An 18,581-nucleotide genomic window follows, 5' to 3' on the forward strand; every position below is an offset into this window, starting at 1 on the left:
AAAATCCCAGCGAATGGGTTTCAGCGGATAGATCCTATGGTGTGTACACTCCAGCGGATCTGTTTCCGCGGATATTTATCCCCTGGGATGGATTTCCAGCGGATAAATATTTGATGACATGCTATCAAATCTATCCGCTGGAATCCATCCCAACGGATGGATCCGCTGGTCTGTACAGACTCACCGGATCCATCCGTCCGAAGGGATCCCCCGCATGCGTTGTAATGATTCGACGCATGCTTGGAATTCCTTATATGACAGCGTCGCGCACGTCGCCGCGTCATAATCGCGGCGACGGCGCGACACGTCATCGCCAGAGGATTTCGGCGCGGATTTCGATTCGATGGTGAGTACACTCCATCGCATGGAAATCCGCGCAAATCCTCGAGAGGATTTATCCGTGGAAACGGTCCGCTGGACCGTATCTGCGGATAAATCCTCTCGTGTGTATGGGGCCTCACATCTGCGAACCGCTGCAGGTGTCGATGCAAAGTTAATGACACCCTAAAATCGGTTCACAGATCGCAGTGTAATCCGCCGAATGGTGCAGGGATCGGATAGCAATGGTGCAGGGATCGGATCCACATCCGATTCCAGTGCGAACCAAAAAAAGGGTCCTGCACCATTTTTAATGCGAGTTCAGTTATACAATTTGTATGGCTAAAATTGCATCGCACAGACAACGCATGGGATCTGCACAGCAGTGCGGTGCGATTCACATGCGATGTCTAACATGGCACAAGTGCGATCCCAGCCTAAAAGCTGAGTTGTGTTCCCCTTCACAGGTACATCTTTTATTATTGAAGGATTATATACTGGATCATGTTTGCCATTGGACTGCAGAGCACACAGGGGTTGATTCGGGCTCTGTTCACACTATGACGTTCCGTATCGCGGGCGGAATCGATATCAAATCACCGCAAATCGCGGGGGCGCCCCTTTGCGATCCATGTTATTTTCAATGGCACTTAAATTCGTGGTGCGATTTTGCCCCCGGTAAAAATCGCACAAGCAAAATCGCAGAATGCGTGTGGTAAAGTCATGCAAACGGAATCGCAGGACGCTCGTCGCCAAAAACAAGAATTTATTTTGCGTGACAAGCGTCCCGCGATTCTGTTTGTGCGATTTTACCACAATTCGTCAGGCGACAATCGCGAAAAAAAAAATCACGCTGCTTGAGTGCCATTGAAAATAACGTGGATCGCAAAGGGCGTCCTGCGACTTGCGGCGATTCCGCCCATGATCTGAAACGCCATAGTGTAAACGGAGCCTTACCATTACTGGAGAGTGCAAAATCCAGTGCATGGTAGCCAATCAGCTTGTTGATTTAAAAAAAAACGGCAAGGTGATTGGTTTCAATGAAGAGCTGCACCAGATTTTGATCTCTCCACCTTTGCCTATCGGCACATGCGCAGTTGATGGCAGGGATACCGATCTTCATGAGATACAGATCTCCATGCTACACCGGGAGGCCCCAGCACTACACTCTCCATCCTCTACTGATCCTATCACTGGACCCTCTGTTCTATTAATAATGACGAGCTATACAAGTAACTGCCTGGTGGTTACACGTGTAACCAGCAGCCAATCAGAATCCTCCACATGAGGCTACGTCACCCCTGGAAGAGACAGCTGTCAGAAAGGCCCCCAGCTGCCCTCACCGCTGCCTGAATGAATAAAAAACAAAGAGAAGCAACACGTGTGCAGCATCCTCCCACTGATCCCATTGGTTGGGATCTCATGTCTGACGCTGAATGAATGTATATATCTGGTGAACTCACATAATGTGCAGCCTCTCCCAGGGCTGTAGATTGGATGTGAACTTTTCCTACACTGGATTAGAATTGAACAGAACTTTAGGTTTGTTGGGTGTGCAGAACTACAAATCCCAGCATGCCAAAAATAAAATCATGGCATCTCAAGCAGGGGTCTCATACTGGTGGGCCTCCAGCTATTGCAAAACTACAAGTCCCATGAGGCATTGCAAAGGCTGACAGGTACAAGCATGACTGTCTCAGGCAGAGGCATGATGGGACTTGTAGTTTTCGCAACAGCTGGAGGGCAGCCAGTTTGAGACCCCTGAGGGTCACCATGCACATTACAAGCTGACCATACACCAAGAATATATAATAGGAGGACACACCTTATTTATCCAATCAATCTGGATCCAGTCCGGCATGACATCATAATTCACTTGTTGGTTGTACAATCAGATTGTAAGGTGTATGGCAAGCTTTAGAACAGACACTGAGCAGGTGACATCTAAAACCTTGTATCCCCTTCAGCGCCTGCCACCGCCTCCTCACCCTGAAAATGCCAATTGCCTGGCAGGATTTGTCAGGTAGATTAAAGCCAGGATCCCATATTTGTTCCTGACTTGTCAGTAATGTAGACAAGGGATCTGCATGACAGCCGGGTACTCAGCATTTTTCAGAAAGAGAAAACAGCAGCCCATCCATTAAAGACAGAACTTCAGACTTGTTCCCGATCAGTGACTTAGACGCCAATGATGTTGGAGGATCACCAAGACAGCCAGACAACTGGCATTTTCAAGCCTCAGGGCAGATTTTGTATTATTGTGTGTTGGGTGTAGTAATATGGCCCCTTATTCCTTTATTGAGAGTGTCAGTATGGAAGCTGATGTGATCAGAGCTAATCATTGATCAGGGGAGGTGCAATGTACTCAGGGTGCTGCAGGTAGATGGGAACTTTTTTTTTTTTTTCCTGCTGTTAGCCAAGTTCTTCCTGTTTCTGCAGATCCGGCAGTGCGGCGGACAGCCCCGGCCGGGGTCCTTCGTTGGTGGCGTGTCGCTGGGAGTGTATGAGGTCCCCGGTGGAGAGAGATGTGCGGCTGGAGGTGCCGGTGACAGCTGGAGGAGACATGGAGACAGGAGGAGTGCTGGGGCCCGGGGGGCTGAGGCTACTCGCCTGCTTCCTGGGGGTGTTTGTCTGCTACTTCTACTATGGAATCCTACAGGAGACTATGTGAGTGGAGGGGATACCCCCCTGTGTGTGCTGGGTGTTGGGTTACCCCTGTGTAGTGTGCCAGACAGCTATTGGGTTACCCCATGTGAGGGGCACACTGGGCTATATATACACACACTGGGCCTGCCAGGGATCACACTGCTAGGACTGCCACTCATCATATGGGCACTTCCACACTGCCACCTTATTTATTGTATGTCTATACACTTTACATATGGCATGTAGTTCTAGATGTTGCTTTTATTACTATTTTTGTTTTTTTTTATATTTTATTGTTGCTATTTATTATTATTTTAGTTATTATTGGTATTATCATCAAAAATAATATTGATACACCAATATTATACTGAAATAATAATAGCAATAATAAAAATATAAAATAATTAAAAATGTAATAGTAATAAAAATAACTTTATATGATTTGTTATTTGTATTACTATTCATTTTTAAATATTTTATTGCTATTTATTATTACTACTATTATTATTATTATTTATTATTAGTAGTAGTAGTAGTAGTATTCTCATCAATAATAATATTGATAATACCACCAATATTATACTAAAATAATAATAACAACAACAATAATAAAAATATGAAATAATTTATAAATGAATAGTAATAAAAATAACTTTATATGATTTGATATTTGTTATTTTTATTACTATTCATTTTAAAGCAGAGTTCCACCCAAAAATTAAACTTCCGCTTTTCGGAACCCCCCCCCCCCCCCCCCTTCCGGTGTCACATTTGGCACCTTTAGGGGGAGGGGACAGTGGTTACCTGTTGCCAACCAGGTTAATTCTGGCACTACATGGAAAAAATCATAATTATTTTTTTTTGCTAGAAAATTACACAGAACCCCCAGTATATATATATATATATATATATATATATATATATATATATATATATATATATATATATATATATATATATATATATATATATATATATATATATATATATATATATATATATATATGTGTTTTTTTAGCAGAGACCCTAGAGCAGTGATGGCGAACCTTGGCACCCCAGATGTTTTGGAACTACATTTCCCATGATGCTCATGCATTCTGCAGTGTAGTTGAGTATCATGGGAAATGTAGTTCCAAAACATCTGGGGTGCCAAGGTTCGCCATCACTGCCCCAGAGAATACAATGGCGATCATTGCAACTTTTTATCGCGCACGGTATTTGCGCAGCAATTTTTCAAACAAGTTTTTTTGGGGAAAAAAAACTTTCATGCTTTTAAAAAAAAAAAAAAAAAAAAAAAAAACGGTAAAGTTGGCCCAATTTTTTTGCATAGTGTGAAAGATGAAGTTACGCCGAGTAAATAGATACCATAACATGTCACGCTTCAAAATTGCAAACGCTCGTGGAATGGCGCCAAACTTCGATAAAATCCCCATAGGCGACGCTTTAATTTTTTTTACTGGTTGTATGTTTTGAGTTACAGAGGAGGTCTAGGGCTAGAATTATTGCTCTCGCTCTAACGTTCGCAGCGACAGCTCGCATGTGTGGTTTGAACACCGTTTTCACGTATGCTTTCGCTTCTGTGTGCAAGCTTCCGGGGACAAGGGCACTTTAAAAATTTTTTTTTTTTTTAAGTGTCAAAATTAAATAATACTTTTATTTTTTATTTTGACACTTTAAAAATAAATTTAAAATGTGATCACTTTTATTCCTATTAAAAGGAATGTAAAAGGAATATGACATGACAGGAGCTCTTTACAGTGAGATATGGGGGGGGGGGGGGTCAATAGGACCCCACATCTCACCTCTAGGCTGGGAAGCCTAAAATAATAATAAAAAAAAACTGTCGCCGCTTCCTAGTCGCAGCGGTGCCGGTTTTTTGAATGCAGAGGCCGGGCGTGACGTCATACCATCGCGCCCGGCCTCCGACGATCATAGAGGCTCCGGCGACTATCTGGTCTGCTGGAGATCTCTATGGTCAAGAATCGGGACCGGCGGATCCGTTCTCCGACTCGCCGATCCCTCAGGTGAGTTGGTAGAAGCACCGGAAAGCGGCACTACTCAGCAGCAGCAAGGTGAGAGTTTTGGGAGACTGGTTACGGATGTCCATTGCTACATGTAGACGCAATATTAGGAATTCCAGGCAAGATTGAGACATTAATTGAGGAAAAAAAGTTGCGCTAACTGTAAATATTGTAAACCAGTAGCAGCTAGCACCAACAAAAGACAATATTGTGTACAAAGAATAAAAAAGAAAAAGTGCAGCGCTGAGATTGAGACATTATTTGATGACTTCACCCTTTTGAACAGGACAGTTCCCATTTATTTAAAGAACATTATTTTCCCTCCATTTTGTCTTACAGGATTCACTGGAGATTTGTTGTCACTATTTATATCCCATTGAGATTTATATGATATCACCATTTATTCATTATTGTTTTATTTTTTGTGGAGATTTTTTTTGTGGACACCTACCTCAGTAGTTCTTTCAACTACGGTTTGGAGCGCTTATCACTTTTTTTATTGCATTAATACAGGTATTTGCTCCCACTTCCGGGCATAGATAGCTGCATTATCTGCGGATATCTACGCGACGTCCAGCGCCTCCCCCCACTGTCTTCTGGGAGACACACAGGTCCCAGGAGACGGCAGCGACTATTTGGATCGCGCAGCGCGACTTGAGCATGCGCAGTAAGGAACCAGAAAGTGAAGCCTCAAGGCTTCACTTCCTGATTCCCTTATCGAAGATGGCGGAGGCAGCATTTGAGAGCCGAGGGACAGATCAGCTTTGGGTGCCGACGTCGCGGGCACCCTGGACAGGTAAGTGTCCTTATTTTAAAAATCAGCAGCTGCCGTATTTGTAGCTGATGACTTTAAAAAAAATAAAAATTTTGGTGGACCTCCGCTTTAATTTATTATTGTTGCTATTATTATTATTGTTAGTATAATAATATTATATTAGAACAGGGTTTGACAAATTTGCTTGGCATCTAGGAGCCAGCTAAAAAAGTTAGGAGCCAGAAAACGCGCCCCGTCGAACTTGCGCGCAGAAGCAAACACATACGTGAGCAGCGCCCGCATATGTAAACGGTTTTTAAACCACACATGTGAGGTATCACTGCGATTGGTAGAGCGAGAGCAATAATTCTAGCCCTAGACCTCCTCTGTAACTCAAAACATGCAACCTGTAGAATTTTTTAAACGTCGCCTATGAAGATTTTAAAGGGTAAAAGTTTGTCGGCATTCCACGAGCGGACGCAATTTTGAAGCGTGACATGTTGGGTATGAATTTACTCGGCGTAACATTATCTTTCATAATATTAAAAAAAATGGGGATAACTTTACTGTTGTCTTATTTTTTAATTAAAAAAAGTGTAATTTTTTTTTCCCAAAAAAGTGCGCTTGTAAGACCGCTGCGCAAATACGGCATGACAAAAAGTATTGCAACGATCGCCATTTTATTCTCTAGGGTGTTAGGATAAAAAATATATATAATGTTTGGGGGTTCTAATTAGAGGGAAGAAGATGGCAGTGAAAAATTACATTAGAATTGCTGTTTAACTTGTAATGCTTAACTTGTAATACAAACGGCTCACCACCAGATGGCACCAGCTCACAAAAAAAAAGCCAAGTCGCCAGGACCCTATTTTTAGTCGCCATGGCAACCTGGCGCCCGGGATTTGTCGAGCCCTGTATTAGAAGTAATACCAATAATAACCAAAATATTAATAGTAACTACAATAAATAAAATAAGAAATAATTAATATTGAATAGTAATAAAAACAAATAATATAGTACAGTAAAACCTTGGTTTGCGAGCGTTTTGCAAGAAAAGCAAAATGTTTTATAACTTTTTGCCTTGATATAAGAGTAGTGTCATGTCGCAACTGAGTATAAAAAGAAGAGAGGAGCTTCTAAGTGTAGCAATATGGTTACATTTAATGAAGGTACAACATTTATCAACTTATTGCTACATTTAGAGGTGCCTCTCTTCTCTTTTATACCCTGCAAAAAAAAATGCTTTGATATACAAGTGCTTTGGATTACAAGCATGTTTCTGGAATGAATCATGCTCGCAATCCAAGGTTTTACTGTACATGTGTATGTATGTATGTGTATGTATATGTGTGTGTGTGTGTGTGTGTGTGTATATATATATATATATATATATATATATATATATATATATATATATATATATGTGTGTGTGTGTATAGATATAGATATAGATATAGATATAGATATATATATATATATATATATATATATATATATATATATATATATATATATATATATATATATATATATATATATATATATATATTATAGTTAGAATTTTATTGGTGGTATTATTCTTATTATTATTATTGGTGGTATTATCAATAATAATATTGATGATAATAAATTAAAGTAATAGCAACACCAATAATGACATAAAAACAAAAAATGAATAGTAATAAAAATTACAATACAATAATAACAATATATTTGTTATTTTATGTTTTATTTTTATATATATTTTACACAGCACTGTACATTCACACCAGCCCCTGCCCTCAAGGAACATGCAATCTAATGTCCTTATCATAGACATACCAGGGCCCATTCCTTAGGAGTAGGGATGAGCTCCGTCATGTTCGCACAGGGAACGTGCAGAGCCCGCCAGGAATTTGGCACTGCGCTAATCACAGGCAGGGAGACATTGTCCCGATGCGTGGCTGCAGAGATCGGGAAATGTCTCACTGCCTGTGATTAGCGCAGCGCAGTTCCGACTTCCTAGTGGGCTCTGCATGTGGGCTGTGCGAACTTAGGAGCCGATTAACCTACCAGCATGTCTTGGGAGGAAGCCCATGAAACATGCAGATATTTTCTTGGCCTGAAACTGAACTGAGGACCCCAGTGCTGCAAGGTAGGTGTGCTCACCACTAAGAGACTGGGGATCTTTGCCAGGCTATATCCAGTACTTTTACAAAAAATAAAATATGCACGTGTGTGTAACAGTGCAACAACAGATAGAGGGAAGGAAGGGAGGGAAGGTTGTTCTGTCCTAAATGGGTAAAGCTCGGGTTTGCTATAATGTCCTTGTAGAGAAGAATACATTGTATACTGTGTGTGAGTGTTACCTGTGTGACATCAGTTTGTTGTGGTTTTGTTTTGTAGAACGCGGGGGACGTATGGAGAAGGGGAGAACAAGGAGAAATTCCGCTTTGCACTTTCTCTGGTGTTTGTTCAGTGTGTCGCCAATGCCATATTCGCCAAAATATGTAAGTACAATCCTGCGTGTAACGCCACCTTGTGTAAGTGACATTATGTACAGTGTGTGTATTTCTATCTAATCATTATATACATTATGTGCAGCAGCGTGGGGGTGGGGTTTGCAGGCAATTCGTCTGGGCAATGGCTGGTGTTGGCGCTTCAATCATCACGGCACCATGGTTGTTATGGTGCCAGGATGATTTTATTGCATTTATTACATTGTAATATGAAATGGAATGGTTCATCTCACCATAATGCAGGATCAGTGGGAGTCATGAGCTTGTCACTTGCCACCTCACCTGCCACCAGATGCAGCTTGTTTTTTTTTTTTAAATCAAAGATGTTTATTAAAAGAAACAAAAACATTTTTCTTAAACAGAAAAGAAAATCACAGCAAGTACACAGCTCATAGACACATCACCGAAACATTCTGCCAGTGCAGATGACAGTTTACACATATAGTACAGCAGACTCCCATACAACATACAACCTCAGTCCGAGGCAACTGTTTAAAAGGCACTAGCCCCACTGGAATACCCACATCCTCCAAATGCTATACACAGCAAATTTCCAGAGAATCAACCTCCCCACTTTCTGACTGCCCCCTATGGCTGACTACCCCCCCATCTATCTAAGCAGCCTATCCATGACCAGATCTACTGGAGATAAGCCAGGGGAATCTAACCATGGAGCCCACACTTGCTCAAATTTTCCAGAGCACCCCCTGTGTTGATAAACATACTTCTCCAATCTTATGGTGTCACCCATTTGAGCAATCCATTCCTTCAACGTTGGAGGATCAACCGACTTCCAATGCCGAAGGATTAACCTACGGGCCTGAAACAGAGCTCTCAACAAGGCTTGCCTGCTATTATCGTCCATTAATGTATCATCTATAATTCCAAGAAGACAGGGTTTTGGGTCAACAGGAATGTTAGTCCTATAAACACTGTTAAGGAGAGCCACGACCCCTGACCAGAATAAGTGAAGCTTGGGGCACCGCCATAGTAAATGAATTAGGTCGCCATGGTCCCTTGCACATCTAGTACAATTGGAGTCTGACCTTACCCCCATTTTAAATAGTCTGACAGGTGTATAATGCACTCTGAGCACAATATACAGTTGGGATAGCCGCTGGGCCACGTTCAGGGAGCACAGCTGCACTGCCTGAAGTGCCTCCTCCCATTGTTCGTCCTCGAAGGTCCCCACGTCCCTCTCCCACTTCGCGGACACCCCAAGAGGAAAGTCATCTAGGTAGATATTGAGGATCATTGAGTAAGCGTCAGAGATAAAGCCCTTAAACTGAGACACCTCAGCCATAAATTTGAATACCGGCGCTTTCGAAAGAACCCATGGGGCCCCCCCTGCCTGCGCCATCACCGCATGTCTTAACTGCATGTACTGGAAAAACATAGACTGTGGAAGGCGATACCTCTCCCTCAGTTCAGGGAAGGGGATTAGCTCACCCTCAACAAAAATATGCTTCAGAAGCGTAACACCATGTCTTCTCCACCGCGCCCCACAGTCCAATGAGAGTAACTCCTCGTAGTGCCTATTGTCCCAGATCGGGCTGAAACCCGTGAACCCCTCTACCTCCTGCATCTGTCTAAGTTTGTTCCAAATTTTTTGCAACAGCGCATACGTGGGAAACTTTTTGTTAGATAATGCGTATGCCAGGGCCTCCATACCAGTAGGTACGCTATCGAAGCCAGTGGCATAACACATCAGGGCCCTAATGGGATCCGACCGCCCCTCGCCACCCTCTAGAACCTGACCCTTTGGCATAGCCCTGGCGATGTGTTGCGCCTGAGCCGCCAAATAATATACCCAAGGATTAGGGAGGGCGAGGCCACCCGCCACCTTTGGCTTCTGAAACTGCTCCAGCTTCACCCTAGGGGACTTGGCCTGCCAGATAAAGGTCCTAAAAAGGGAATTAATAATCCTGAACATCTTCAGAGGAATGACCACTGGAGTGTTGTGCAGGATATATAAGAGCTGGGGCATAAAGATCATTTTAATAAGATTGACCCTGCCTACTAGGGACATCTTAAGGCGAGACCAGATCTTAACTTTATCTCTAATTCTGTTCAGCAACGGTGTCAAATTAAGCGCAATAAAATCCCGTGGTTCAGGGGTAATCTGGATACCGAGATACTTAAATCCTGCAGATACCGGTACCCTGTGAATCAACCTCTCCTCGCCCCCCTGGACCCCGTCCAGCAATAAAAGCGAGGACTTGGTCCAGTTGATGACCAGGCCAGAATAGGACCCAAACCTGCCGACCACTTCCATAGCCTCCTCCAGGGAGCCATCAGTGTCACCCAAAAGGAGCATGGTGTCGTCGGCGTACAACATAATCTTCTCCTGGATCTCCCCATATTGTAGACCCCTCACTCTCTGATTCGCTCTTATCAAGGCTGCCATGGGTTCAATGGCCACGGCGAAGAGAAGTGGGGACAGCGGGCATCCCTGTCGGGTACCCCTATGCAGGGTAAACGGTTTAGAGACATGGCCCGCCTCCCTAATCACCGCCCTGGGCGAACAGTATAGTAATTGTACCCACGACATAAACTGTTCACCGAAGCCAAATTTGGCCATGACAGCCCACAAGTAACCCCATTCTATACTGTCAAAAGCCTTGTGGGCATCTAATGACAATAGGGCCCTATTTCCCATATGCTCCGACTTCGTCTGAATGTTCAAATAAAGCCTGCGGAGATTGATGGCTGTGCATTTTTGGGGCATAAAGCCGGACTGATCCGAGTGGATGATGCAGGAGATAACCTTGTTGAGCCTCAAGGCCAGGACTTTCGCTAAAATTTTAATATCGCTCTGCAAGAGCGATATCGGCCTATACGAACCCGGGTCAAGCGGGTCTTTACCCGGTTTTAGAAGGAGAACAATGCAAGCTCTGGTCATGGAGTCTGGTAGATACTGTCGATCTCTGGCAAAATTAAGAACTCTGAGCAAGTGTGGCAAGACTATCCCCCCATATTGTTTGAAAATTTCCATGGGCAGCCCATCATCCCCCGGAGACTTGGAGTTAGGAAAAAGACTGAGAGCCTCTTGCAGTTCCTCCAACCTGATCGGAGAATCCAGAAGTGCCCTCTGGCTAGCCGACAAACTAGGCAGCTCAATTCCCCGCAGGTACTCCTGTAACTCCAAGTCTGAATAAGTCACTCGGGACCTGTATAAATCAGAATAAAACCTAACTAGCTCCTCCATAATTTGTACGGGAGTATTTACAAGCCCACCCCCCTCCTTTTGTAGTGCGCCTATAGATGGGGACGTTTGGGACGCCTTCACTATCTTTGCAAGCAAACGGCCTGTTTGTTCCCCCTCCTCAAAGAAAGCCTGTCTATTGAAAAAACGTTTTCTATCAGCTGACTCCCTAGTAATCCTATCCACTGCCTCCTGTGCAGCTATCCACGCCTCTCTAGCTGCATCTGAAGGATCTGCAATAAATTCTGCCTCCAGCCTGCTCACCAACACTTCAGATTGCTCCCGTACCCCATTCGTCTTGGCCTTGATACCATTGACCTCCTTTATCAAGATTCCCCTGAGAAACGCTTTAAACGTCTCCCAGGTCAATCCCAAATCCGGGTGACCCTCATGACGCCGCCAAAACCCAGCAATCTCCTCCGCTACTTGCACATGGGAAGGGAACAAATTGAGCCAGAAGGCGTTGAGCTTCCAAGGAGCTCTAGGAAGATCCGTAGCGGGCCTAACAACCAGGGATGCCAAGAGAGGGGAATGATCCGACACCCCCCTCACCAGGTATCGAAGATCCTCCAACAGATTGACCGTCTGGGGCGAGCAGATGCATAGGTCAATACGTGACAGGGAAAGGTGAGTCTTAGAGAAACAGGAGAACAACTTTTGTTGTGGGTTCCGGCTGCGCCACGGGTCAACCCACCCCACCTCCTCCGTGAATTTCCGCAGTGCCGTTCGAGCTCTGTTGTGGGAAGCAGCTTGTTACTTGCCACAAGATGCACTTGCTACATTACCTGCCATGTCATCTGCCACCAGATGCAGCTTGTCGCTTGCCACCAGATACACTTGCTACTTCACCTGTCATGTCAACCGGCTACCTGATGCAGCTTGCCACATCACCTGCCACCAGATGCAGCTTGTCTCTTGCCATCTCACCTGCCACCAGATGCAGCTTGTCTCTTGCCATCTCACCTGCCACCAGATGCAGCTTGTCTTTTGCCATCTCACCTGCCACCAGATGCAGCTTGTCTCTTGCCATCTCACCTGCCACCAGATGCAGCTTGTCTCTTGCCATCTCACCTGCCACCAGATGCAGCTTGTCGCTTGCCACAAGATGCACTTGCTACATTACCCGCTGCATCACCTGCCATCAGATGCAGCTTGTCACTTGCCACATCACCTGCCACCAGATGCAGCTTGTCGCTTGCCACCAGATGCACTTGCTACATCACCTGTCATGTCAACCGGCTACCTAATGCAGCTTGTCACTTGCCACATCACCTGCCACCAGATGCAGCTTGTCGCTTGCCACAAGATGCACTTGCTACATTACCTGCCATGTCATCTGCCATCAGATACAGCTTGTCTCTTGCCATCTCACCTGCCACCAGATGCAGCTTGTCTCTTGCCATCTCACCAGATGCAGCTTGTCTCTTGCCATCTCACCTGCCACCAGATGCAGCTTGTCACTTGCCACCAGATGCAGCTTGTCGCTTGCCGCAAGATGCACTTGCTACATCACCTGCCACCAGATGCACTTGCTACATCACCTGTCACGTCAACCGGCTACCAGATGCAGCTTGTCGCGTGCCACAAGATGCACTTGCTACATTACCTGCCACATCACCTGCCATCAGATGCAGCTTGTCACTTGCCACATCACCTTCCATCAGATGCAGCTTGCCATGTTGCCTGCCACCAGATGTCCACCTGCTGAAGCTTCCCACTGTTTCCTGCCACCAAAAAATTCCAGATGCAGTTTGTACATTTTTTTTTTTTTTTGCAGTAAAAGACTTGGTGACAGGCAGCAGTGACAGCAAAGAAAGAGGTGTCTGCATACTCATTATGTACAGTGTATATTATATACATTCTCTACATTGTATATAGCAGATTTCTCACTTATGAGCTCAGCAAATCCTTTGACCAGGATGAATGTTTTTTTGATGTTGAAGGAAGCCCGTGGTGAGACCAATACAGAGGCTGCCATCACTGACTTCTTTATCTGAAAATGCTAGTAGTCTGGCAGACGGGTAGATCTTATGGCTTCAGTGCTTGTCACTATGTCTGAATTCTAGAATCGCTGACCTAGAACAAGGGTGCAATAAGGACTCTGACTTCTCTGGTCATATACATGTTCCAGGTCAGGGACTCGAAATTCATTGCAGTCAGAGGTTCAGTCTGGCTGGCAGCCAACTGCCGCTTTATACATCAGTTTAGGCTGTTAAAGTGACCCTGTCACTAAAATAAGTGTCATCTGCAAAGCTCAACTCCAGGCAAACGGATAAGCAGATGACATGCATATATGGGGGCTGATTTTTTTCCTTCCAAAAGATTTGTATTTGTCTGGTAGACCAGATTTTTCTGTGCTACAGTTTGGAACCACTTGCCAGTCCCCCAACCCCCACCTTGTGAGAGGAAAAGCAGCCGTCCAATGTGCTTATCTCTCTATCGATCTGCTCTTCCCTACTATCAGCGTGCTGCTTGCACTGCAACACAGCTGAGTGGTTACTTTTTTTCTGCTCCCCTTCCCCAGTCTGAGCTGTGCTGTACTTGGAGGCTGATATCAAGTCGAATTTAGGCATTTACACTGCTTGCATTTAGAAATAAATACATATACGAGGATACGTTGATGTATACAGAGCTGCACTATTTGTTTATATTTTATATCTGCATTAAGTTACGCTTTACTATTTATTACTTCTGCTGCCCGCAACACAGATCTCTGCTGTTTAGAAGAGAAACTGTCTCCTGGACACTCTTCTTCTAGATGGAACATTCTAGTAATGTGGATTGTGTATTGTAGTAATGGGGGAGGGACCACAGCCTAGCAGGAAACCCAGAGTTTGACATTTTCGTCTCTTTCCAGTAGGGTTTTCCCGATACCACTTTTTTTAGGACTGAGTACAAGTACCGATACTTTTTTTTTATGTACTCGCCGATACCGAATACCGATACTTTTTTTAAATGTGTCCCCAAATGCAGCCATGTCCCCCCCCACATATGCAGCCATGTCCCCCCCCCATATATGCAGCCATGTCCCCCCCCCATATATGCAGCCATATCCCCCCCCATATATGCAGCCATGTCCCCCCCATATATGCAGCCATGTCCTACATACCTTGATGATGCCGCACGTGCCGCCGTTAATCAGCGTGCGGGGAACATTACAGCTTTCGTTTGAATAGCTGTATCCCCGCCGCGTATAGACACTCCCCCTTGCTCGGGATTGGACAGATCAAAATGCATTATGGCTGCAGCATGTAAACCGCTGCCTTCAGCAGTATGGTAGAGCGCAGAACAAGATGCCATCTCTCTGCGCCAATGTAGCAGGAGCTGCCAGCAGTCGGCTGAATGTAAAGCGGAGAAGGAGGGAAATGACATGGACTTTCACTGTATTGTTCATTTAAAACGGTTCTCCACCCTAAAGTGGAGTCCCGCTGATCGGAACCCTCCCCCCCTCCGGTGTCACATTTGACACCTTTCAGGGGGGAGGGGGGTGCAGATGCCTGTCTAAAGACAGGTATTTGCACCCACTTCCGGCCAGACGCTACGGGCAAAAGACGGGCATTCCGTCATATCCCGTCTGTCGCCCGTTGTGTGCTGGGAACACTCGGCTCCCAGCACACAGCGGGAGCCAATCGGCTGGCGCGGCGCGACTCGCGCATGCGCCGTAGGGAACCGGGCAGTGAAGCCGCAGCGCTTCACTTCCTGGTTCCCTGAGCGTGGATGGCGGGGGGAGCAGCAGAGAGACGAGCGATCGCTCGTGCTCTGCTGCGATCGGCGCTGGACTCCAGGACAGGTAAGTGTCCTAATATTAAAAGTCAGCAGCTGCAGTATTTGTAGCTGCTGGCTTTTAATATTATTTTCCCGTGGCACATCCGCTTTAAGCACCAGAGATATTGCTTGCAATGTTGAAATGTTCCTGAGTCTTTCACCCAACACATAGACACAATTTTGCTAGAAGTTCTCTCTCCCCTCCTCCCTTCTCAAGGTTTTAGTTTCGCAAGTGTAAGGCATAGTTAATGACATATGAAATGTGACATTATTTCTATACGCTAGTTTTAATAACCTCTCATACCACCCCTTAAAATGTAATAATTTCCAGAACGGATACTTGGAACACAGTGATTGTGTCCTGTGAATCTGTTCCTGCATATGCATAGTTAACTTTTTATTATCTCCATCATAAATTTCCATAATAGTAGGCAGGGGGCGGTAAAACCATGGTTTATTTTTACCAACCATTGGCCACCCATGTGAAAGAGGCCTAAGAGTAGTGATTCTTTTTATACAGCTTGGACATATGGCTATCTAGGATGTATGATATAGCTTGTGGTAGCCATCAGTCACATTGTGCGATCATGCACACATAATCACACACTACTTGTGTAGCTTACACCATTGAGAACTATTTATTCCATCTGTTCAGTGATTTTCACAGCACGATTGATCTACTAAGGTCTTTTATCGATGGGCAAATGCAGTTTGCTTTTCAGGTGCCTTCCCCTTGCATCTGAGATCATTCACAGTAGTGGTCGATTGATTATTGGAGCTGCCCATTATCAGGGCCGATCGTCACATTTTCCAAAGTATTGATCAGAAAAGTATTTTTTTTTTTCTTCTTCAAGGGGTTGTACCAGGGTGATGCTTGCAGCTGCAGACATCACCCCGGTGCCAATCTTTAGAGCCGACAGTCAGCTATCTTGTAATAACAACCGATGCGGCTAACCAGCCACTCAGCTGTTATTACATGCAGCGGGAGGGGACATGTAGTCCCTCCCGCCCCTCCGCCCTAGTCTCCCGTCCCATCGGGAGGCCCAATCGACCAGGAGGCACCTCTACCGGCTGGCCAGAGACCCAAACAAAGCCAGAATCAGCTTTGATTGAGTCTCGGGTCTAGTAACCCGGAGGGATGTCATGACATCACTTCCTGTTTACTGGAGCCTAAAGGGTTGTAAAGGTAAATGTTTTTTCACTTTAATGGATCCTATGAATTAAGGTGAAAAAACATCCGACGGTACCGCCCCCCACGAACCCCGTTTTACTTATCTGACCCCTCGAAAGTCCCGCATGCGTCCATGTGATCCTCTTCGGTTCCCAGCCTGGCCGTTGACTGGCTAGGCTGGACGGATTGATGGCAGCGCAGCCATTGGCTGGCGACGCTGTCAATCGCATCCGATGACGTGGCGTGCCGAGGGCGGGGCCGAGTGATACAGCGGCGGGCATAGCCGCCGACTGTATCACGTTAGCGTGCCCGCAAAAGCTTTCCACCATGCTCGCTCGCTCACATGAAGGTGGAAAGCTTTTGCGAGGAGGAGCCGAGTCAGCCGCCGAGGGACCCCAGAAGACGGGGTTAGGGGACACTCTGTGCAAAACGAGCTGCACAGTGGAGGTAAGTATAACATGGGTGGTTCCTTTAAAGGTGCCAGGTTTAGGAAACAATAGAAAGTATTCAAAAACACAGATCTTGGTGTTTTTAAATACTTTCAAGTGCAAAGGGGTTTTGGGTCTCCATAAAGAGTACCTGTCCCTGTCTATTACTGTCTATAGGGATGTTTACATTCCTTGTGACAGCAATAAAAGTGAGTAATTTTTTTTTATTAAAAGGACAGTTTAAAAATTAAAAACTTTAAATATACAGATTCTCGGCTTATGGTCCTGAAAGTCTGCCGAATAATCGGCCCTGAAAAAAACTAAATCGGTTGACCCCCCCCCAATTCACAGTTCATTGACGGCAGCATTTCACCTGCAGCTGACTTGCGCCTAAGCTGCTTTTGCATTGACTTGTATAGGGGAAGGGGCAGTTCTGACATGAATGTAAGTTAATGGCACAGGTTCTAATCATCACCTGTGTAGCTCTATCCTAATAAATGTATAGTATTGGGAATATTTGCTGTCATTATTATAGTCTTGCTCTTATGAAAATATGTTGATTTGTCACACTTTGTCTTAATGTGAATAATCTGGTTTATAAAATCTAGTGCTAAGGAAACCTGGAGGGGATACTTACCTACCCAGGTAGTACCTAATAATCAGATTACAGTTTCTCCCGCTGCTTACAATAAGCAGTCATATGGTTTTAGCACATCTTTATGTTGCCATATTTCCTGTATTCTGTGCCTTCGGGGTCACTGTACTTTAAATGGAGGGTTGTCCTTGTGCTGCTCCCTAAATTCTGTTTTCCTGTTTCTTTCCAGTGATTCACTTCTTTGACTCAAAGGGAAAACCAGACCGCACACAGAGCTGGCTCTATGCTGCTTGTTCATTGTCTTATTTAGGGGCCATGGTGTCCAGTAATTCTGCACTCCTATATGTCAACTACCCCACCCAGGTAAGTCACAGACTATTGATGAACTTGACAAGTCCACGTTAAATGAAGAAATATATTTTGGATAGAATTTAATAGATTTTTTAACGTTTTTACTGTATTTGATTGCAGCAGGAGCCAATCAATGGCTCTCGCTGCTCTTACTGAGTCAGTGAGGAGAGAGAGGGCAGCACCACTGCTCTTGGACTTGGCACTGGATTGAGATATTAGGGGGGGGGGGGGGGGTGGGGGGGTGTAGAGCGGGAGCTGCACCTAAAAGTTTTTTTTTTACCTTAAAACAGAGAATGCTATTGTTTTGGGCCCCATAGTTGGTGTCACTAGCGGGAATTGTGCCCCATCATTGGTGTCATTGGGCCCAATTGTTTTTGTCATTGGGAGGAATTGAGCCCCATCGTTGGTGCCATGGGGAGGAATTGTGCCCCTTCACTGGTCTCAGTGGGGGGGATTATGCCCCATTGTTGGTATTGGTGGGTAAAATACTGCCCCAAGGGCCAGATAAAAGCAAGCAAAGGGCCACATCTAGTTCGATTAAAACCTTCTGTGGGAAAGACAAGTTCGCTGTAAAGTTATGTAGTCAGTAGCTGCTCCTGAACAACATAGACAGGAACCATATGAAAGGTTAATGGAGCAATAATACGCTTTTTTTTTAATGCTTTTTTATTTTACGAGTTTGACAGTTTGGCTGAGAGCACAAGCAAATGTGACAGTTAGCATTCCCGTCATGCTAGGAATATAACCGTTTTTTGAAACCGTTAAATTGATGAGTTTAGTTCCGCTTTAAAGCAGAAGTAAAAAATCTATCGATAAAACCGTTGCATTC

The 18,581-nt window shown here is 44.8% G+C and overlaps 1 protein-coding gene across 1 annotated transcript in view; it reads left to right on the plus strand.

Annotated features, from left to right (window-relative positions):
• The window catches only part of SLC35B1 (solute carrier family 35 member B1), a 57,027-nt gene that overhangs the window by 5,563 nt on the left and 32,883 nt on the right, over positions 1-18,581 (plus strand). The window contains exons 2-4 of the mRNA XM_040331547.1: positions 2,758-2,985; positions 8,125-8,228; positions 17,631-17,764. Coding sequence (XP_040187481.1) covers positions 2,758-2,985; positions 8,125-8,228; positions 17,631-17,764 — 466 coding nt within the window. The remainder of the gene's footprint in view (positions 1-2,757; positions 2,986-8,124; positions 8,229-17,630; positions 17,765-18,581) is intronic.

Source organism: Rana temporaria, chromosome 12, assembly GCF_905171775.1.
Source record: "Rana temporaria chromosome 12, aRanTem1.1, whole genome shotgun sequence".
Lineage (NCBI taxonomy): Eukaryota > Metazoa > Chordata > Amphibia > Anura > Ranidae > Rana > Rana temporaria.